The following is a 21,735-nucleotide window of genomic DNA, read 5'->3' as shown; positions in this document are numbered from 1 at the left end:
TCAGCCAGTGCCATGGATGGAAAATTTGTGTCCCCTAAAATCATGTTGAAGTCTCAACTCTAAATGGAACAGGATTCAGCCTTTGGAAAGAAGTGAGTATTAGATGAGGTCATCGGTGGGACCTCACAGTGGCACTGGTGCCCTTATAAAAATGAACACCAGAGAGGATGTGCTTGTTCTCCCCACCCCCGTCTCTCTGCCGTGTGATGACACAGCAAGAAGGTAGCTGTCTGCCAACCAGGAAGGGAGCCTCACCAGGAAGCAACCGTGTTGGCACCCCGATCTCAGACTTCTCAGCCTCCGGAACTCAGACAGCAAATCTCTGTAGTTTAAACACTCAGTGTGTTTTTTTAAGCTTTCAAAAAACTTAATCTGTGAATATCTTTCCATATCTTTAAATATTTTTAGTATCCTTATTCATTTTTTCTTTTGGTACTGGGGATTGAACACAAGGGTGTTCTCTATTCTCAGCCCCTTTTCAGGTCTAAGTTGCCTGGGCTGGCCTTGAACTTGAAATCCTCCTGCCTCAGCCTCTGGAGTCACTGGGATGACAGGTGTGCACCACGCTCAGCCCACATCATTTTTTTTTTTTTTTTTTTTTAGTTTTAGGTGGACACAATATCTTTATTTTATTTTTATGTGGTGCTAAGAATCAAACCCAGTGCCTCACGCATGCTAGGCCAGCACACTACCACTTGAGCCACATTCCCAGCCCCCCACATCATTTTTAATGGTCACTTCATCTTTGGTTGGTTAGATGACCTCTGCTTCTTTTTAACCAAACACCAATTAGAAGGCACAAAGATTTTTATTTATTTTTTTGCCACTTTAAACAAAATTAAAGACTAGGTAAACCTGTGTGTGTGTGTGTGTGTGTGTGTGTGTGTGTGAGATGATTTCCTTAGAATAGATTCCTTAAAGTGGAATGGTGGGTGCAGAGATCCATATCTGTAAATTTTTGGATATGAATTGCAAAACCTCCCTCTTTCCGTTATGGGTGTCTTTGTTGCAGCAATCTAAGATGACTGAGAGCCGGGTGTCCAGGCAGCTTTGCTCTGGTGGTAATGACCCGTGGATGGTAAACTGCATTTGGACAGGTTTTAAGGAATGAGCAGTAAACTCCTGTGTGGGAATCCAGTCTGATTCGCATTCTCCTTCCCTGAGCGGAGAGGCTCTGACCATCACTGCATCTCGTAGTGACCTGGACATTGCCCTGGTCCCGGAGGTGGAGGACGCCTCTTCAGCCGTAGGCATGTCGCCCCATTAATTGAGCTACGCTCACCTGTTCCTTTGTGATATGACTCCTTTGCTCTGTTGGGGATAGAATGTTCCATGGAAATGCCCTTTGTGTGTCCCCTTCTCTTGCTCTGCCCTTGGGTGTGGCCTTCCTAGATGTCAGTCAACCTGCTGACAGCAGACATCACGAAGCTAGACTTAGCCCCCTGAATCCTGACCCCTGGCCTCATTTGAATGGCTTCTCCTCAATAAAAGGGGTCAGCACGTGCTCTTTTTCTTTCTGTGGACCCTTAACGTCAGAGGAGCCATCATAGGACCCTAAAGAAAAAGGTCCCTCTGTCTCTTGTGTGGTCATCCCGTGCAGCCCAGTCCCCCTGAAGTGACCCTGAGTGTTTGAGTCATGAGGAACTCGGCACTCCTGGTTTTGCCTTCCCTGATCACAGAGATATTTGACATCAAACATTCCTGTAGGGATGTAGAATTGCCTTAGGTACAAGAAGCAAAGGGGACATGGAGCTTTGGGTACAGAGCAGTGTCTGCAATTGAATGCCTGAGCTGTCCCCCTTGAGAAGCTAAAAACAACAACAACAACAACAAACCAACAACAAAAAACAACCTGGTATCCAGATTCTCCTTAGGAACATCCAGCACCACATGTTGTTTCATGTTGTTTCTTTCCCTTGAATCCAGAAAGACCACCAAGTGTCATAGTTGTCTGCTTTGATCATGTGTATTTAATCTCCTAATTCAGTTGTCAGCAAACTGGGGCCCTGTGGGGCAAAATCTGGCCCACCTTTTGCTTATGCAAATAAAGTTTTATCGGTACACAGCCTGTTCATTAGTTTGTGTGTCATCTCTGGCTGCTTTGGTGCTACAATGGCAGAGTTGAGTCAATCCGACAGAGACCATATGGATGGAAATCTGAACACATTTACTCTTGGGCCCTTTACAGAAAGTTTTCTGATTCCTGATGTAGTTGAGCCTCAGAACATGAACTGCCTGGCAGAGAACCTAAACTATTCTAGAGAGAGAAGACATTTGTGAGCTTACTACATGTATGGGACACATGTGCAAGGGTCCATGTGCCTCCATGTTTAGGCATGTGCAGCTACACACACACACACACACACACACACACGCACAGCTTTACTGTTGCAGAAAAATCGAAATGTTCCCTTCGGATGAGGCTCCACCCGAGTTCTCTTTGAAAACTGCAACCCTTCCCTGTTAATTTCCCGACTCTACTTGTACTGTGTCTTTCTCTCCAGCCACTCAACACCTGCAGACATATTTCATGTTATGTCAGTTGCAGTCTGACTCCTAAAAGGGAAATTCCCTGATGGTATCAGGTTCCGCTGTCCTGTACTCCCAGGACCTACAGCAAGGCTCTGTAAACCGTGTCTGAAATGGTTCAGAGTAAACATTTTTGGCTCTGCTGGCAAAACTGGACTGTCTGGATTCTGTCATTATAGTGGTGGGACAAAAAAAAAAAAAAAAAAAGCAGCCACAGATGATAGATAAAGTGGGTGAGGTTGAGTGTCAATAAAACTTATTAGCAAAAGCCAGCAGAGACCAGCTTTGGATGGTTGGCTGGAGTTTGCCATCCTCTGGTCAAAGCACTGTCTGGTACACAGTAGGTGATCATTAGGTGCTAAGAGGATCAATGGGAGCCTGCATGGGCCAAATGTGGCTGGGCTCAGCCTCAAAGGGAGATCTGGTTCCCTCTGGGTCACAAGACACCAAGAAGCAACACTGTGGCAGGTGATTCTGTGGCTCTGACTTCTGAGCTAACTCCCCCTTTGAGCTGTGAGAGGTTTGGGGAGCACTCTGGGAGACCCAGCAGGGACTGGTCAGGGGCAGAAGGAGATGGCCTGGACCCAGGTAAGTGGAACTTCTGAGGGTGGACCTTTCAGAGACTTAGGGCAGGAAGGAGGAAGTCCCAGATGTCACCAGGATGGGAGCACCCAGGAAGCAAGCACTTTGTTCCACCCTGGCCCACGTCCCCAAGGTCTGGCACACACAGAGTGCTTGATACTTCTATGGTGACAAACTTGAGAAGGCTAGGTTTGTGTGTCACCTGTCACACGAGCAGCAGGGGCACTCACCAAAGCAGGCCTGGTGGCGCTGGATGAAACCAGGGGGACAGCGGCAGGTGAAGGAGCCAATGGTGTTCACACAGACGAACTGGCAGTTGTGCTGCCTGGAGGAGCACTCATCCAGGTCTGCGGCACAGCACAGGCGTCGCAGCAGGCTCAGGGGTGGGACTCAGCATCGGGTGGGGCCAGGACTGGGGCGGGGCTCAGGGGGTAGGGATGGTGGGGTGGGCAGGGCTCAGTGTGAGGGCCCAGGGTGCTCCTGCCACCGTCAGGCAAAAGCGTGGCAAGAGAATAACCCCATTTAGTCCCCAGCTCTATGCAGGTGGAGGGGGTGAGACCACAGGTGACCTCTCTGGGGCACTTGTCCCGGACAGGAACGGCCCCCAGAAGGTGTTAATGGGAGGGAAGGAGGTCACCTTTGCAGGTTCTGCCATCTTCCTGCAGCAGGTAGCCTCGGGGGCAGGCGCAGAGGAAGCTGCCATCTGTGTTTTTGCAGAGGAAGGAACATGGCTTGGGGGCCTGGCTGCACTCATCCACATCTGTGGGGAAGGGCGGGGTGTGAGGCGGGTCACATGGACATTCCCTGGGGGACTGAGGGTTGAAGTCTCATTCCCAGCTTCTGGCCACCTAAAATCTGTGGACTTACGCAGGAGTTGGTACTTTTCTATAAAAAGTCAAATAGTGAACAGTCAGTCTTGTGTAGCTGTGGATTCAACCGACTGTGGATTGAAGATACAGGGTGGGGAACTGTATCTGCGCTGAACATGCACAGGTTTTCTTGTCAGTATTCCCTAAACAGTAAGCAGAGCAACTCTGTCCTTAGCATTTACCTTGTATTAGTTACCGTGAGTCATCTAGAGATTTAAAGTGTACAGTCGGAGGCTGGGGATGCAGCTTCATGGTACAGCACTTGTCTAGAGTGTGCACCAGGCTCTGATGGAACCATCAGGTTCCATCTCCATCACCACAAGTAAATATAAAACCAAACAAATGCAAACTAAAATAAATAAATAAATAAATAATAAAATAAAGTAACCAGGAGGATGTGTGCAAACACTACCCCATTTTATGTAATGGAGAAGCCCTGGTCTTGGAGCCAATCCTCCTTGGACACCAAGTGGCTACTAGATGTTTGGCTCCTCAGGCCACACAGTCCCAGTTACAACCAGTTCATGCAGCCTTCATTTCAGAAAAGTAATGGTTAAAGGAAACGAAAACAGGCGTGGCTAGGTGCCAGGACCACTATTTAAAAAATAGTGGAGGGCTGGATTTGGCCTTCAGGCTGCAGTCCGCTCCCTCCTGACCTAGATGAACATCTACTACACAACGTAACTGGAGAATCTCAGGATGCATCAGAGCAGGGGAGGAACGTGGCTCAAGCCGGGTAAAGCTTTGCTTCTGGTCTCCACTTTCTGGTTTCCTTAGGCTGTGGTCGCCAGTTTGGAAACGAAAAGCAAGTCTTGCCAACTTGGAGGGGCACAGGGAAGTGGGGCCAGGGACTATTGACAGGGCCCGAGACAGGCTGGGGCATGCGGGCTGGGGGCTGTGGCTCACCCAGGCAGGCAGTGGCAGCAGCATCTGGTGCATACCCAACTTGGCAGTGACAGCGGAAGGAACCAATACTGTTGATGCACTCGCCGTGGCGACACAGGTGAGCAAGCACATGACACTCATCCACATCTGGGGACAAAAGGGCAGGGTGAGGCATGCTCACTTCCCTTTGCCCACCAGTCCTCACCCTAGAGGCAAACCACACATGCACACACACACACTAGCACTCACCGGAGCACAGACACACAACTTGGAAACCACCTCAAGGACACCCACCTTGGCCCTCGGCAGTGTAGCCTGAGCCATGGGGGCACAGCTTCCTGTGGGCGGAGGTGCCAGGCAGAGGACAGAGCTCGCAGTGGGGTCCCCAGCCCCGGCCGCCCCCGCAACAGCACACGGCCCTGGGCACAGATTCGTTGTTGCTCGACCGCGCCTGGCACGTGGCCTGCAGCACCTCAGAGAAGCATAGGCCCTGCCGGATGTCTGCGGAGAATGGGTAGGAAAAGTGGGCAGGAGAACCGTGCCACCTAGGACCGTCCTCCCTGGGGTGTAGGGTGGCTTTGTGTATTTGCACAGTGTGAAATCTTCCAAGGCACTGCTACCAGACACGGACACCCCCTCAATGGGGTGGGGGTGGGGCTGGGGCAGAAGCTACAGGCCCAGTCAGTGACCACCAGGGCTGGGTTGTAGAAGCTGGACAGCAAAAGGCAGCCTTCTTTGGCTACAGAGGGAATAGATGGCCAAGAGGCAGCAGAGAATGCAGGGAACATCAGGAAGGGGACCAGACATACTGGTGCCCAGGATGAAACATCAGGGACAATGAGGAAAAATGACGTCCAGGGACAGATGGGAAGTGGGGAGGGCTGGATGCAGACTGGTCATTAGGGTGAGGAAGAGGAGACTTCCCAGTTACTCTGGGAGTTTGGCTTGGGGGCCCATCACTGAGACAGGGTTTGGAGGTGAGCTGTATCGTTGGGGGTAGGGACAAGGATGTCCCTGAAGCAGCTGGATGCACACATCTGGCCTGAAGCTGTAGGGTGGATATCACACTCAGGGAGGAAAGAAGGTGGGAACAGGATCACACAATTCACCAGGACAGATGCTACTGGCGTGTCACCTGCTGGGTTTGGCTCCCAGGAAGTGGGAAATCCGGGAGGGCTCACTCCTGGGTATTGTCTGGGGGTTGGCGGTATCATGGGAGACAGGCTGTGTGCACACTGGCCATGTGTCCTCGGTGGCTCACAACCCCACATGCCTCCCCAATGCCCCGACTGCTCCCCTGATTCAGGGAGCTCCTGGGCAGGAGGAGGCACTGGTGGAGAGTGGCCGCAGCCATTTTGTTTACGCCTGGTCACACTCACCGTGGCACTCAGTGAGGGTGGGGCTGGCCTGGAAACCCTCTTCACAGTCACACCGGAAGCTGCCCACGGTGTTGATGCAGCGGCCATTGGTGCAGGGGCTGGGCTGGGCGTGGCACTCATCCTCATCTGAGGTGGGAGGGATGAAGGAGGCCAGAGGGGAGGACAGAGTCCGGAGCTGGCCTCCCCCAGCCCTGGAGCTCCTCCCTTGGTTCTGCCATGACCTCTTGTTCTGGCCTCTCCCCCATACCTGTGCAGCCCTCCCCAGAGCTGGGCTGGGGCAGCATCCCCGGGGGGCAGATGCACGCAAAGGTGCCGATGAGGTTCTTGCAAAGCATGCCTCGCGTGTGGCAGTCCTGCGGCCCGTCTGCACACTCGTCCACGTCTGTGGATGACCAGGGACAGGTGTTGGTCAAAGTCAGCTGCCTCAAGGCCTGGCCCTAGGCTGGAGGGCCTGGGTCCTACACTCCAGCAGCCTCCTGCTGGACCAGAATGAGGGCACTGCAGGTCTTCCCAACAAGGGAGCCACAAGATCCCAGCCAAAAAGCTCAGGATGCCCCCCATGCTCCACCTCCCTTGCCCATGCCAGAGGCTGTGAATCTGCCAGGGCCTCCTCATGGCCCCTGAACATGGACTCTGAAACAGCCCTGGAGGGATCCAGCCCCAGCCTCAGGTCTTTCGCCCTTGACACTATAGACATTTGGGACAAGAAAGTCCTTTGTGGTAGGGGGCTGGTCTGTGTGCGCTGTAGGGTATTTAGCAGCATCCCCTGCCACCCAACGCCAAGACTCTTCCGCTTTCATTGTGACAATGAGAAACTCACAGACACGAGCACATGTCCCCAGGGAGGCATGATCTCTGTCCCTTCTGACCTATGCCACTTAGGGCAGGTCCAGCCCCTGATGTCCTAGTGGACTCTGGGCCCAGGGAGCTATTCTTATCCCATTTTTAACAGCAAAATGACAAAGCTCACAAGAGCAAAGTCAGAATCACGGGTGTGATCCCAATGTGTCCCCAGGCTCATTAAGTTGGAAGCTTAATGAGCTTAATCCCCAAAACCATATGTTAATAGTGTTTGGAGCTGGGCCCTCGAGGCCGGGGGACTAGGACTAGATGAGGTCAGGAGGGTAGGGCCTCCGTGATGGCATCAGTGACTTTGTAAGAAGAGAGAGAGCCAAGCTAGCACCTTGCGCTCTGGGATGGGGTGCCCTCCCCGGGGGGGTTGAGCGGCAACAATAATGAGCCCCACCAGAGGCCAGCACCATGCTCTTGGGCTTCCCAGATCCCAGAACCATTAGCCACACCCACTTCCACTCTTTATCAGTGACCTGGTCTGTGGTCTCGGTTACAGCAGAAGAAAGTGAACTAAGAAGACTACCCCTCCCAGGAGGTGCCCCGCCTGCTCACAGGGCCAGCTGCACCGGCCATGCTGCTCACACCCACCTGTGGGGGCTCATGGCTCTTACTTCCCCATTGTGTGGAGGAACAACCGAGGCTACACCTAAGTCTGTTGGACTGCAGGGCTCAGGATGTCACCTACACACATGGGGATGATGAGGCCAAGGACGAGGAGTCCCGGGGCCCTGCCATTGGGGCCTGTGTAGAGCCTACCTCGACACATGGCCCCATCCTCTCGCAGGGCATAGCCAGCCGGGCAGGTGCACAGGTAGGAGCCCTCTGTGTTGTGGCAGCGGAAGGCACAGAGCAGCGGGTTCAGGGAGCATTCGTCAACATCTATGGAGGACAGTAGAGGCGTCAGGTAGGTGAGGTCTGCCTGCAGGACCCCTGCTCCCTCCCAGGGGGATGGTCCCCATCACACATCCCAGATCCTGGGCAGACAGCATCGTACCCTCGCAGGTCATCATGGGGCCAGGCTCAAAGCCATCTGCGCAGGCACATTCAAATCCGCCAATGACATTGGTACATGTACCTTCTCCACAGGGGTGGCCAACAGAGCATTCATCTATGTCTGGTTGAGGATACGGAGTAGTCATTAACTGCAGAGAAACTCCTATCCTTCACATCCCTGTCTGCCTCCCTGGTGACTGCCACAGACTGGACAGGGCAGGATCTGCTGCCCTCTAAGCTGGCTGCAGGGCAAACACAGGTGCACATTCAAAGAATGAATGAATGAGTGGATGAGCAAGGGGTGAATGAGTGAATGACCGAGTGATGAATGAATAAGGGAACAAATAGATCATGAGTGACTGAACGAGTGTATGAAAGTAGGATGAACGAGTGGAAAGTGTGAATGGATGAACGAGTGGAAAGTGTGAATGGATGAACGAGTGAATGGGTGAATAGATCAACGAACAAATGAATGAATGAGGGGCTGGGGATGTGGCTCAAGCGGTAGCGCGCTCGCCTGGCATGCGTGCGGCCTGAGTTCGATCCTCAGCACCACATACCAACAAAGATGTTGTGTCCGCCGAGAACTAAAAACAAATAAATATTTAAAAAAAAAAAAAAAAAAAAACAAATGAATGAATGAATGAACAATGGGGAAAAGGGTGAGTGGGAGAGTCAACGAAGAACAAGGGAGAGAACAAGTGAATGATGAAGGTGACAGGGGCCAGCCAGGGCTGGTCACTCACCCACACAGCTGATGCCAGTGAAGTCCAGGCTGTAGCCAAAGGGACACTCGCAGCGGAAGGAGCCGTCGGTATTGATGCAGACGCCGTTAGCGCAGACGCCAGGGTTCTCTGCACACTCATTCACATCTGCACGTGGCAAGGGTTGCAGACCAGGCGGCTATCACTGTGGGGACCCCAGGCCACCTGCGCATCTGGGAGGGAGCCTGAGACTTGGGTATCCAGGCAGAGCTGAGAAGGGCAGGGCTGGGTAGCTCAGGAGAGGCTCCCAGCACCTGGGTGAGGGGCTCACCTTCTCGAGAGTCATCCGGGCCTGGGACCGCCCCGTGGCCAAAGGGACAGAGCTCCTGAAAAGCAGCTGGGCAGGGAGGGGGTTTCAGAAAAGGAGTCAGAATCCAGGGCCAGTCACAACCCCCAGGATCAGAGCAGAGGGACAGAGCAGACTCACCACTGCCCTCCTGAGGACAGAGCTCACAGGGGTCACCCCAGCCCTCCCCAGGCCTCTTGCTGCAGCAGCATCGGGTCTTGGTGGTGTTGAAAGCTTTGGGCACTAAGCACTTTCCAGCCTCAAAACGTGTGAAGCAGAAACTCTGCCTTGTGTCTGTGGGAGAGAGCAGGCCGTTCAGGTGTTAAGCTGATAAAGGCCAACATACCGCATGCGCTCCCCTCCTCTACATTCCTGATGAATGAGTGGAGCTGAGCCTACTAGCCGCCAATCAGGACACTCCACGCCCCCCCGTCACAGTGATTGGCTCAGGAATGAACACGTGATCAACACTGGTCCAATGGGGATCAACCCTGGGCTTTGGCGGGATAGCCAAGAATCCCAGCAATATTCTAACCTACTTCACTGCTGTAGGGTGTCCCTGTGCCAGGAAGAATGGGCAAACTGGCTACGATGCTCCTGAATCAGAAGGCCCTTTCTTCAGAGGGTGGGAGGACCTTGGACTTCAGACCCCAAACCCCTAGATCTCTGCTCCACCGGCACTCAGCAGGCTGGGGTGTGGCTCACTACTGGGCCCTGAGCCCACCAGAACTGGTTGAGTTGAACTGTGACTCTGCTCACACCCTTATTGCCCCTAACCTATAAGTAAAGGCTAGCTCATGTTGGCTAAGGCTAGCCCAGCTGAGATGAAGCCAGCCCAGAGTGACCTCAGCTACCTCAAACTAGACAACATCTGCACAGCAAGAGAAGCTCTGGTTAATACTGAATAACCCGGGGGGTCTAGGCTAGCCAGGGATGGTCCAAGTTGGCCCTCTGTAGAGATCAGTTTGGCCAAAAGGTTGTCTGGACTGGAATAACCCCACTACGCAGAGAGACACTTCTGCTTGGTCAGAGCTCCTGGAGTGTCATACAAGAAACTGTGGCACTCCTTTCTGGGTGATCCAAGCCCTTCCCACCTCATCTCCCACCACCCTCTTCCCTAAGCCCCGGGTGCTCCCTGCTCCCAAACTCACCAAAGCAACGGTGCGTGTTGTCAGAGAGGACAAAGCCAGGTGGGCAGAGGCACCGGAAGCTTCCAGGACTGTTGGTGCAGGTACCAAAGAGGCAAAGATTGGGCTCCTCCAAGCACTCATCAATGTCTGGAGGGGCAGGGACATGAGCGGGAAAGGAAGGGTGTTTGCAAGGAGGACCTGCACCAGGGTGGGGAGGTCTTGGCTGTGAAGAAGGGCAGAAGGAGTAGGGGCCCAGCTGAGTGGGTCGCGGGCTGAAGTGGGGCAAAAAGCTAAGGCTCAGTATAAGCTGCAGCATTGGGTGCGCAGTGGGTATGGGGTGGGAAGGGGTCTTTCCCAGGAGATGCAGGAGTCATAGTCTGGAAAAGTTCATTGCTAGAGACTAAAATTGTACAAAGCTAACCGAGACTGAATAAAGTTAGCCCATACTAGATGGAGTTGGCTCATTTGTATCAAGCTAGCTCAGATACAATAAACCAGAAGAGGCCAGGGCAGACTGGTCCAAGTTAGCCTAGAATATACAAGACTAGCCCAGTGGAAGCCTGGACAAAAGGGCCATCCATCCAGACCAGACTAACGCAGATTAGCCCAGACCATATGAAACTAGCCTGTCTGCTTGGGCCAAATGGTCCGGTTAGTCCACATGGAATGAGGCCAACCCAGGTGAATGAGTGGACCACAGACGTCAGGCCAGACTGATTTAGGTTAGTCCAGAGTGTACAATCACTCCTATGGGTCATTATACCAGTAGAACCTGGGCCAGACTTGTCCTTGACAACCATTCATTGGAGTGAGAAGTTCTATGATTAGATTCCTGAGGTGCAGTGAGACCCCCAAACCCATGCCCATTTTATAAGATTCACAAGGAAGACTGAGGGCCCTAGAGAGAAAGCCCTGAGCCAGGAGTGCAGAAACATTAATACTGATAATGGTGCATGGAGCTGTGTTTGGCGCTATGCTAAGTGCATCTTCACCTCACTGTAACCCCAACTGGTATTCCCATCTTACAGATGGGCAAAGAGAAGCTCAAAGGCACCTCCTTGGCCCCAGAGCTGGGAGGTTGGGCTGGACACTCACCTATGCATTTGTCGCTCTGCACCTGGAAGCCAAGAGGGCAGATGCAGCGGAAAGAGCCCTCCAGGTTCTGGCAAGTGCCTGGCAGGCAGGTTCCCGCAAGGCTGAGACACTCGTTGGTGTCTGTGGAGAGGAGAAGGAGGGGATCCCAGCACCAGAGAGGAGGCGGAGGGCTCACCCAGGTTTGGGGCCGTCACCCGCTGTCACTGCATGATGGCTGAGGGACCTAGGAGAAGCCCTTCCAGTGGCAGTTCTGGGTCCAAGGGAAAGGCTGAGATTCCAGAACACAGGAATAGCATGGAAAGGATTATCTGGCCCTGGGGGGCAACAGGTGGAGCCAGATGGTGTCGGGGGCGGGAAGAGGGAGCCCGGTTCCTAATCTGGAGCCACTTGGAGATTCCTCTGGGATTTTCCTGGCATCCACTTAGCACCCCTACTATTCCTGATTTCAGAAAACTTACATTTTCAAGACAGCTTCACCCTAAATCACAAAATTGTGTTCTAAATATATAATAGAATGTGCTGGGTTTTTAAAAAATACTTTTTATGCATGGATGACGAATGGAACCACGCTCACTCAAAAGTACCAACTTCAGGTAAATGTGGAGCAAGGACTGGCTGAGATGGGTCCCAGCACTGTGGTGAGACTCACCCACACAGTTTCTCCCATCGGCTGTGAGCTCGAAGCCATCCTGGCAGAGACAGTTGAAGGAACCGGCTGTGTTAAGGCACTGGCCAAATCGGCACACTTGCCCCAGCAGAGTGGTACACTCATCAATGTCTGCAGAGGAGAGATAAGCAGGTAGGGTCAACCAAGGAGCTTGAGGGCACTGAGCCTCCCTTGCACTTCCTTCAGTTTACTGAGCACTTGTGTAGACTCTGTATTCTAACCTTCCTACTACCCTATGAGGTAGGTCCTGATATTTTCTAATACAGCCATTATAATACTATGAATTTGCCTCCAAATTCTCTCTTAGCTGTATCCCACATATTTTGATATGTTGTTTTTATTTTCATTTAATTCAAAATATCTTCTAATTTCATTTATGATTTCTCCTTTGATTTATAGAGAAATCCTCAGCACTACATAAAAATATATTGTGTCCAAGATATTGGGTCCATCTACAACTAAAATATATTTTTTAAAAATTTTAATTGTCAATGGATCTTTATTTTTATTTATTTATATGTGGTACTGAGAATTGAACCTAGTGCCTCACACATGCTAGGCAAGTCCTCTACCACTGAGCCACAACCCCAGCCCCAACTAAAAATATTTTTTAAAAAAGAATACATTGTTTAATTTCTTAATACCTTGGGACTTTCTGGGTATCTTCTGTGATTGATTTCTAGTTGTATTCTCTTACTTCCTGAGGACTTAATTTACGTGACTACAGTTTTTTAAAATTTGTTAAGGGTTGCTTTAACAAACCAGGATATGGCCCAGAATATGGCAAATATTCCTTGGCAAATGTCCATGTATATTTGAGAAGAATGTGTATTTTAGAATATTATATAAATATCATTCAGGTCAAAATGGTTGACCGTATTGTTGGGGTCTTCTATATCATTACTGATTTTCCACCTACTTGTTTTCTTTACTACTGCAGGGGACATGTTGAAGTTGCCAACTAAAATTATGGATTTTTCTATTTCTTTTTCAGGTGTATTTATTTCACTCCATATGTTTTGAAGCTCTACTGTTGGTTGCTTATGCACTAATGATCATATCTTCTCAGTAACTTGGTCTTCTGCTCAATATAAAATCTCTCTATTTCAGGTAATATTTCAGTTGAGAAGCCTATGTAATCTGATATTTTCTCTGGTAAGTACTACTGTTAATCTCCATTTTACAAATAAGAAAATAGAGATATTAAGAGGTATATGACTTGTGTAGGGCCTTGTAGGTGGCAAAGTTGGGATTTGAACTCATAGTTTCCGATCTTGGAGTTCATGCTTTAACCCAGTGCACTTAATTGGGTGGTGCCATACCATCAAGGTCTTGCTTTCATTCTTCCCTACCCTGTTTTATAATTTCACCAAAGAAGAAATTATAAGAGATTTAGAAGATATTTGGAATTAAATGGAAATGAAAACACAAAATATTAAAATTTGTGGGATGCAGTTAAGAGAGCACTTAGGGGCAAATTCATAGCATTAAACTATATTGCCTACCTGCCTCCCATCAACCTCAGCATAAACTCTTAACAAGACTCCCACACAGACTCCCACTGGTACTGGAAAATCGAGTGGGTATGGAGAATTTTGTAGTTAACTCATTTTCAGAGGAAACACCAACCCCTTGAGTTTGCTCAGGGCCAAGGTCTTTTGTTTCAGAGGAGCCCTGCAGATCATGTATCTCCTGTGCAGTGGAGAATATTGAGGCCTCCCCACCAACTCAGGTGGCTTACCCACACAGTTCCTGTTGTGTGTTGCTGCAAAGCCAGGGAAACACAGGCAGTTGTAGGAGCCAATGATGTTCTTGCAGGTCCCATTTCCACACGGTTGTTGGTCACACTCATCAAGGTCTGAAAACAAAACCCCGCAAACCCACCAATTTACCCTAGGGCATTGGGTGGCTCAGGGACAGGGACCTGGCTGAGCCCAGCCTGGCTCCCCTGCACCTAAGCCTTCCCAGATAGCTGGGTAGTGACCTCTAGAGGGGACGACTGAGTAGTGACCTTTAGAGAGGATGGCTGGTTAGTGACTTCAAGAGGGGACAGCTGAGAAGGACCCCTGGTACTATTTACGACCTCCATTTCACAGATAAGAAAACTGAGGCAAGAGAGAAATGAAAAAGTCACTTACCCAAGGTCTTAGTGCCAGGATTCAAACCTGGGTCTTTCTGTGAATTGGGATGGTTAGAGGAGGCATCCCAGCCCCAGAGATGGTGTACACCCCAGGCAGAGCTTAGGTTAAGAGAACGGAGCGGAAGAGGCTCTCACCCATGCACAGGGTCTGGTCTGCCGATGCCCGGAAGCCACGGTGACACAGGCATGCGTAGCTGCCCTCTGTGTCCACACAATCGCCATGGCTACAGACATTTGGGATCTCTCGACACTCGTTCCGTCCTGAGGGGTGCAGGTAGCATGGTGTCCCCAAGCACCCCATCCTACAGAGGGTCAGCCTCACCCCTCTTTCCCTGAGCTCTCCCTTGCTGCAATGGAGGAGCCAGAGCCTGCCTTGAAGTCCCACATCCAAGCTCCCACCAGGGGCTTCAAGCTCTGCCCCATCACACCCTGCATGACCCTTGTCACTGTCCTGTGGACAGGTGCCCTCAGGGCTAGGGGAACAGCACAGTGACAGAATGCAGGTCCGCAGCATGAGGCCCGGGGTTCAGTCCTCAGCACCCACCCAAGACAAGGGAAAAGAGCCCTGCTCCACCAAGTCACGGAGGCAACAGCCCACCTCCTCCCCTTCCCCTTGCTGTCCTGGGCTCTGGCCTCTGGCTCCCTGGCGACCCCACTCACCCACACAGGCCCCGCTGGGTGACAGCTTGAACCCTAGGGCACACTCGCAACGGTAGCTGCCGGGGATGTTGGTGCAGTCTGCGTTCCTCCGGCAGGGGCCGCCCCCACTGGCACACTCGTCTACATCTGGGGAAGCCAGCCAACAGAATGGGGGTGAGAGAGAGGCCCACCCGGGGAGAACCAAACCCCCAACCCAGCTGAGCAGCAGGTGGTCTCTCTGCACACCGCCAGCATTAGGGGGAGGGTGCTTACTTGGGATGGAGATGCTCTGGAAGGTGTTAGCCCAGCTATGCAGACGGGGTGTCTAGACTCACCCAGAAGGCACAGCGGGGAACCAGTATCCCACACAGAGCCCAGCACTGGGGACAGGGGTGGGGGTGGGAGGCACCTTCGCAGGCCAGCAGGACGCTGTTGTAGCTGAAGCCCAGGGGGCACTCGCAGCGGAAGCTCCCCACCTGGTTGATGCAGACACCATGGGCACAGATGGCTGGGATCTCCCCGCACTCGTCGATATCTGGGGAGGGCAAGAGCCATCCATGGTAGCCTAGCCCCAGGGACCTTCTGGGGACCCTGAACTAAAGGACCCACTGGCCATGTGGTCTGGTAGAAGATGAGGCCAGAGACCAACACATGGTCCAAAAATCCTGCTGTAGCCAAAATATATCTACTCACACCAGAAAGAGGTCAGGATGTGGCAGGAAACGCAAAGGCAGGAGAGAGCCTCACTTTCTATTGAAAATGCACATTTCCATGTTCGATGGCATGAATGGTGTGACTCTGTGTACAACCAGAGAAGTGAAGACTTGTGCTCCGTTTGTGTACAAGGAATCAAAGTGCATCCTGCTGTCATGTATAACTAATTAGAAAAATTTTTTAAAAATTTAAAAGTCTAGGGCCTGGGGATGTGGCTCAAGAGGTAGCGCGCTTGCCTGGCATGCGTGCGGCCCAGGTTTGATCCTCAGCACCACCTACAAACAAAGATGTTGTGTCCACCGATAACTAAAAAATAAATATTAAAAAAATTCTCTCTCTCTCTCTTTAAAAAAAAAAATTTAAAAGTCTAACAAAAATATAGTAAAATTAAAAAAAGAAAGAAAGGAAAGAAAGAAAAGAAAGAAAGAAAGAAAGAAAGAAAGAAAGAAATGCACATTTTGCTGCGTGGGAGGTTGAGGCAAGAGGATGGCAAGTTTGAGGCCAGCCTGGGCAACTTAGCAAGACACTGTCTCAAAATAAAATTTAAGAAAGGGTTGGGGATGTAGCTCACAGGTAAAGCACCTGCTTAGAATGTGTAAGGCCTACGGTCCAATCCCCAGTACTGAAGGAAAAAAAAAAAAGAAGAAGAAAAATACATTTCCTGTGACCTAGCACCCTGCTTTTCAGGATCTAACCCTGAAAGTGACATTGAGCAAACAAAGCCAGATCAAAAAAATAAATAAAGCAAATATCGTAGAACTGCACTTATAAGAAGTGCCCAGAATTAGCAAATCCACGGAAACATAAGGAGTGTGACTGTCTGGGGGTCGGGGGAGGGTCAATGACTGCTAAAGGGGACAAGGTTTCTTTTGCATAATGAAAATGCTCTAAGGTTTGATGGAGGGAATGTCTGCATAGCTCTGAATACACCAAATCCACTGAATTGGGCACTTAAATATATATATATATGTGTGTGTGTGTATGTGTGTGTGTGTATATATATATATATATATATATATATATATATTTCTGGTACTGGGGATTGAACCCAGGGGTGTTCCCCCACTGAGCTACATCTCCAGCCCTTTTTATTTTATCTTGAGACAGGGTCTCATTGAGTTGCCCATGCTGGCCTCCAACTTGTGATCCTCCTGCCTCAGCCTCCCGAGTAGCAGAGATTACAGGTATGCACCACCACTTCCAGCTTAAATTAGGCGCTTTCAGTGGGTATGCATGCACACACACAGCTGGCCTTCCGTAGCTGAAGTTTCCACGTCTTCAGATGAAACCAACTACATTTTGCAAAAATTCAGAAATTTTTTTGCATCTGTACTGAACATGCACAGAATTTGTCCTTGTCATTATTCCCTAAGCGAAAAGACAAACTGCATGATTCCACTCACAGGAGGGCCCTAGAGCAGGCGGTTCAGAGTCGTGAAGCAGGATGGAGGAGCTAGGGCTGGCGGGGGGCGGGGGGACGGGAGTCAGTGTTGAATGGAGACGGGGGTTCAGTTCAGGAAGGTGAGAAACGGATGATGGATATGGTCACACAAGAGTGCCAACGGCTCAACGCCACTGAATGGGCACTGGGAAAACAGTCACAATGATGAATTTGGTTGTATGGGTATTACTGTTGCTCCAGAAATGATGCACAGTCTTATAAAAACACCCTCACTGTTCAAAAAACAGAAAGGAAAAAAAAAAAAAAGAAAAGAAGAAGGAAGTATTTGGGGATCAAAATTCCTGGGGAGTTAGAGGTGCAGGGAAGGGGCGCTGAGAGAAGCAGGGGTGCTGGTCACTCACCGAGGGGCTTGCCCGTGTGGATGTCAATGACGAAGCCCGGGACTTGGTCCCCACACAGGACCTGGTAGTCAGCTGCCAGAGGAGAACAGAGCTGCAGCCCAGCACCCCCACCCCACCCCCGCACACCTGCCGCGACGGCCCCTCACTGCAGCCCAGCCCTCACCTGGCCTCTCACCACCCCCCTGCCTCCTCCCTGGTGCCATACACCTGTGCAGTGACTTTCTGATGCCCAGGTGGGACTTGGCCACCTCTGGCTGGCATGGGCACACCATCCACACCCCTCGCCCTCATCAAAAACAACAGACTGTTCAGCTGTGACCTCAAGACCTTCACCCCGGCCCCACCATCTCTCCAGCAGAAACTCCTGCACAGGGCCATCAGAGGACCTGCGTGTCTGAACATGACCCCCTCTTCCAAGCTGCCGCACCTGTGCCCCGACAGCCCTTCTCCCTTACCCTCCCCAGCACTATGGTTTGAATGTGTCCCCCAAAAGCTCATGTGTTGGAAACAGAATCCCCAAAGTCCTATACCAATGGCATTTGGAAGTGAGTCCTTTGGGAGGTGGTGAGGTTTAGATGAGGTCGTGAGGGGAGGGTCCCCATGACAGCATGAGTGACTTTATAAGAGAAAGATCTGAGCTGGCATGCTCACTCCTTTTATTCTTTATAAAAACTTATCCAGTCTCAGGTATTTTGTTGCAGCAATAGAAAACAGACTAAGACACCGAGTGAACCCTGCTTCAAACTTGAGCGTCCATGGCAGCCAAGGGATGAATACCCCTGCGCAGTCACTCTGGCCTCAGGCAGTGGGCCCTGGGCTTCCTGAGCAATTTATCCTCCAGTCACAGTCAGAGCTCTATACCTGCAGTTTCTGCATTTGCAGATTCAACCTGCCTTAGATGGAAAGTATTTGAAAAAAAGAACGGCATCTGTACCGAACACCCACTGGTTCTGTGAGTCTTCAAGAGCTTTTCCCACCCTGAAAGCTCCATCGATCCACCCTGAATTCTCAATGTCTGCAAAGGAGGACTGAGTGCCTTGCCCACTGTCCACACAAGGGAACCCAACTGACTCCAGCTCATCAGAACAAGGCAGATTAGCCTCAGAGCCCTAAGTACACGGTGCTGGGAGGGCCAAGCTGGCAGGAAGGTGGGGAAGGGGACTCACGGCTGGCAGGAGTGGGGCAGGCCTCGCAGGGTCTGTTCCAGGCCTGGCCAATGTTGTAGGAGCAGCAGCAAGTCTTCCGGGTCACGTTGAAGGGCAGCTCACTTCCACACGTGCCATTGTAGTGCCGGAAGCAGGCACTCTTTCTCATATCTGCGGTGTGGGAAAAGGTCTCCCAGGTGAGAGGAAGAGAAGACCAAACAGGAAGGGATTCATGGATCCATTTGAACACAATTGGCTTGGTGTTTCTCCCCCAGCACACTTGGGGGCCTCATTCATATTTCAGACTTAGTGCACAGCCTGGGCGACTGTTTGTGGCAGCCGCGTGGCAGCCCTGGGCCCTTGAGTCCTGCAGCCTTGTTCACTGACACATATCAACACCTCAGATACGCTCACCCTTCCTCTCTTTCCCCCAAACACAACTCTTTGCACTCTTCCAAGGCTTGGAGGCAGCTCCTCCCACACCCATGTGCTGCTCCAGCCACTGCCAGCCTCCTGGTCAACCGCGCTTCCTACCCATGCAGTTGTTGCCACCGTTGACTCGCAGGTACTCCGCAGGGCAGACACAGGTGTAGTTCCCCAGGGTGTTGTAGCATGTGCCAGGGCCACAGATGCCCGAGTGTGTGGAGCATTCATTGATATCTGCAGGGGAGGTGGGGCAGGCGGGGTGTTCAGACCCTGTCCAGGGACATTCCAGGTAACTCCTATCCGGGCCCAGGAGGCACTTCCGTGGTTTGGTTTCAAAATCAGCTTATCATTATACAGATATAGTAGGGACATGGTGATACCACTTACACTAAGGAAATGACCTGAACCCACATTGGTTGTGCCATCACCAGGGGGCAACCACGTCTACCCCCTGCGATGTGATAGAGAGCAGGAGCCCCATGGATAATGCAGAGCCGTCCCCCTGTTTGGACCTGGAATGTTCCCTAAAGTCTCATGATGAAAGCAAGGTCCCCTATGCAGAGAGGAGCTCTGGGTAAGTGACTGAATCATGGATCTTTGAACTGGTGGCTGAATGGAAGGCCGGGAGGAAGGAGGCCATGGGGGCGTGCCCTGGAAGGGTCCCTCCTCTCCCTGACCGCGCCCCTCCCTCTCTGTTCCCTGGCTGCCCTGAGCCGAGAAGCTTCCTTTTGCCACGTCCATCTGCCCTGATGGCCCAGACTTGGAGCCGGCCAACCCTGGACTGGGTCCTCTGAAACTGAGAGCCAAAATAAATCTTTGCTCCTCCAAGTTGATCTTGTCGGGTATTTTGGTCACAGTGATAGGACGATGACGCACCACCAAGACCCCGGAGGAGGCTTAACACTGTGGATAGTATCAAACTCTGTTTTTTTTTTCCTATACAGGCACACCTATGATGAAGCTTAATTTTTAAATTAGGCACTGTGAGACAGGAACAATTGTAACTGCTAAGAAAATGAAACAAGCATGACCAGATGCTGTAATAAATGTTATTTAAAACGTACAAATGTTTATCTGTAGAATTTTCCATTCAGTATTTTCAGATTGGGTTGACCATGGGTAATCACAGAAGGTGAAAATGTGGGTACTGGGGACCACCATATCCTGGGGTGGGGGTCACGATTTTCAACCTAATCAATTCCTCCCATCCAGAGGCAGAGCTTTGGCTGTAAAGGGCCACGTTGTTTTGCAGTTTTTGAATCAAGAGGAAGTCTCTCCTGATTATCTGGTCTGTCACTGCAGCATGAAAGCAGTCACAAACAGTGTGAAAATGATCTGTGGCACTGTCCACGCTCCAAGAAAACTTTACTATGGACCCTAATATTTCACTTTCATATAATTTTCATGTGTCAGAGAATATTATTTTGATTTTTTTCCTAATCACTTAAAATATGAAAAAAAAAAATTCTTAGCCTGCAGGCTGCATAAAAACAGGCGACACAATGTTACACTGAGAGTGACATCACCAAAAATGGCAGAGCAGAGAACTCCCAGGCTCCACTCCTTCACAAAAGCAAATTAAACAGGCAAAATCTGGGGGGGAGGGGAATCAACGTATGTGGAACTCTAGAATCCTGCGGAAAACTTATAACAAATAATTTACAATAAATAGTAACCGTGCTGCAATGCGAGAATGCTGCTGTATTTGTAAGTGCCCCTGATAATGTCACATCCTTCCCTTCTCATGACCACAGCTGCCATGAGAATCTTAAAAGCAGGAAGGGTGAAGTGACATATTGAACACAGGGGACCCTCGGTAAGGTTAACAGCCAATCTCTCCTCAGAAACCGTGGAGGCCAGAAAACAGTGGGGTGAAGTAAAGCCCGAGAAGAAAAAAAAGACTCTCAATGGAGAAAAAGAATTGTCCACTGAGAATACTGAGGGCAAAAGTATCCCTCAGAAATGAAGGAGAATTTCTTAAGACAGTCTGAAATAAACAGAAATTGAAGGTGTTCATCTCCAGTAGGCCTCACAAGAAATACTTATGAGCCCCTCCAAATGGAATGAAAATATCCTAGACAGTAACCCAAGCCCGTATAGGGAAATCACATACAATGAAACAGGGGGCTACATAGGTAAATGTAGGACTCAGTATTATTGCATTGTTGGTTATTAACTCCTATTTTTTCTTTAACTTTAAAAGGATACAGAAAAAGAAACAAGAAGGAAATTAAGATGGTCCATTAGGAAAAATATCAATCAGTGGAAAAAAGAAACAAAAAAGTTAATAGGGTTGGGATGTGGCTCGTGATAGAGCACTTGCCTAGCATGTGTGAGGCCCAGGGTTCAATCCGAAACAAAACAAAATGGAACAAACAAAAAAAATACAACACATGTAGGAAATAAATAGAAAATGGCACATGTAAGCCTTTCCTTACCAGTAATAGTGTGTACATAGATTAGAGTCTCCAATGAAAAGTCAGACATTGACAGAATGAACAAAAAATGAAAACATGATCCAACTAGGTGCTATCCACAAGAAACTCACTGTAGACCCAAAGACACAAATGAGTTGAAGTTGAAAGTTAGGGAAAAGATATTCCATGCAAATAGTAATTGAAAGAGATCAAGGGTGGGCTGGGGTTGTGGCTTAGCAGTAGAGCACTTGCCTAGCATGTGCAAGGCCCTGGGTTCGATCCTCAGCACCACATAAAAATAAAATAAAGATATTGTGCCCATCTACAACTAAAAAATAAAATATTTTTTAAAAAAGAAAGAGATCAGGGGTGACAATAGTTGTTTTAAAAAAAATAGACTTAAAGCCCAAAATTACCATA

General features: G+C 50.2%; 1 protein-coding gene across 1 annotated transcript in view; it reads right to left on the bottom strand.

Annotated features, from left to right (window-relative positions):
* Fbn3 (fibrillin 3) overlaps nt 1-21,735 on the bottom strand; it is a 56,675-nt gene that overhangs the window by 5,955 nt on the left and 28,985 nt on the right. Inside the window, exons 40-60 of the mRNA XM_077796588.1 lie at nt 19,007-19,132; nt 18,494-18,643; nt 17,328-17,399; nt 15,220-15,345; nt 14,832-14,957; nt 14,307-14,432; nt 13,773-13,889; nt 12,014-12,142; nt 11,365-11,484; nt 10,291-10,416; nt 9,281-9,433; nt 9,125-9,190; nt 8,836-8,961; nt 8,091-8,210; nt 7,853-7,975; nt 6,492-6,626; nt 6,245-6,370; nt 5,160-5,366; nt 4,887-5,012; nt 3,749-3,871; nt 3,342-3,458 (exon numbers count right to left, since the gene is read on the bottom strand). Of these exons, the coding sequence (XP_077652714.1) occupies nt 3,342-3,458; nt 3,749-3,871; nt 4,887-5,012; nt 5,160-5,366; nt 6,245-6,370; nt 6,492-6,626; nt 7,853-7,975; nt 8,091-8,210; nt 8,836-8,961; nt 9,125-9,190; nt 9,281-9,433; nt 10,291-10,416; nt 11,365-11,484; nt 12,014-12,142; nt 13,773-13,889; nt 14,307-14,432; nt 14,832-14,957; nt 15,220-15,345; nt 17,328-17,399; nt 18,494-18,643; nt 19,007-19,132 (2,640 nt within the window). The remainder of the gene's footprint in view (nt 1-3,341; nt 3,459-3,748; nt 3,872-4,886; nt 5,013-5,159; nt 5,367-6,244; nt 6,371-6,491; nt 6,627-7,852; nt 7,976-8,090; nt 8,211-8,835; nt 8,962-9,124; nt 9,191-9,280; nt 9,434-10,290; nt 10,417-11,364; nt 11,485-12,013; nt 12,143-13,772; nt 13,890-14,306; nt 14,433-14,831; nt 14,958-15,219; nt 15,346-17,327; nt 17,400-18,493; nt 18,644-19,006; nt 19,133-21,735) is intronic.

The sequence above is a fragment of the Urocitellus parryii genome, chromosome 3 (assembly GCF_045843805.1).
Source record: "Urocitellus parryii isolate mUroPar1 chromosome 3, mUroPar1.hap1, whole genome shotgun sequence".
NCBI classification, from domain to species: Eukaryota; Metazoa; Chordata; class Mammalia; order Rodentia; family Sciuridae; genus Urocitellus; species Urocitellus parryii.
Note: the sequence above shows the minus strand (reverse complement) of the source record. Positions and strands in the feature narration are given on the sequence as shown.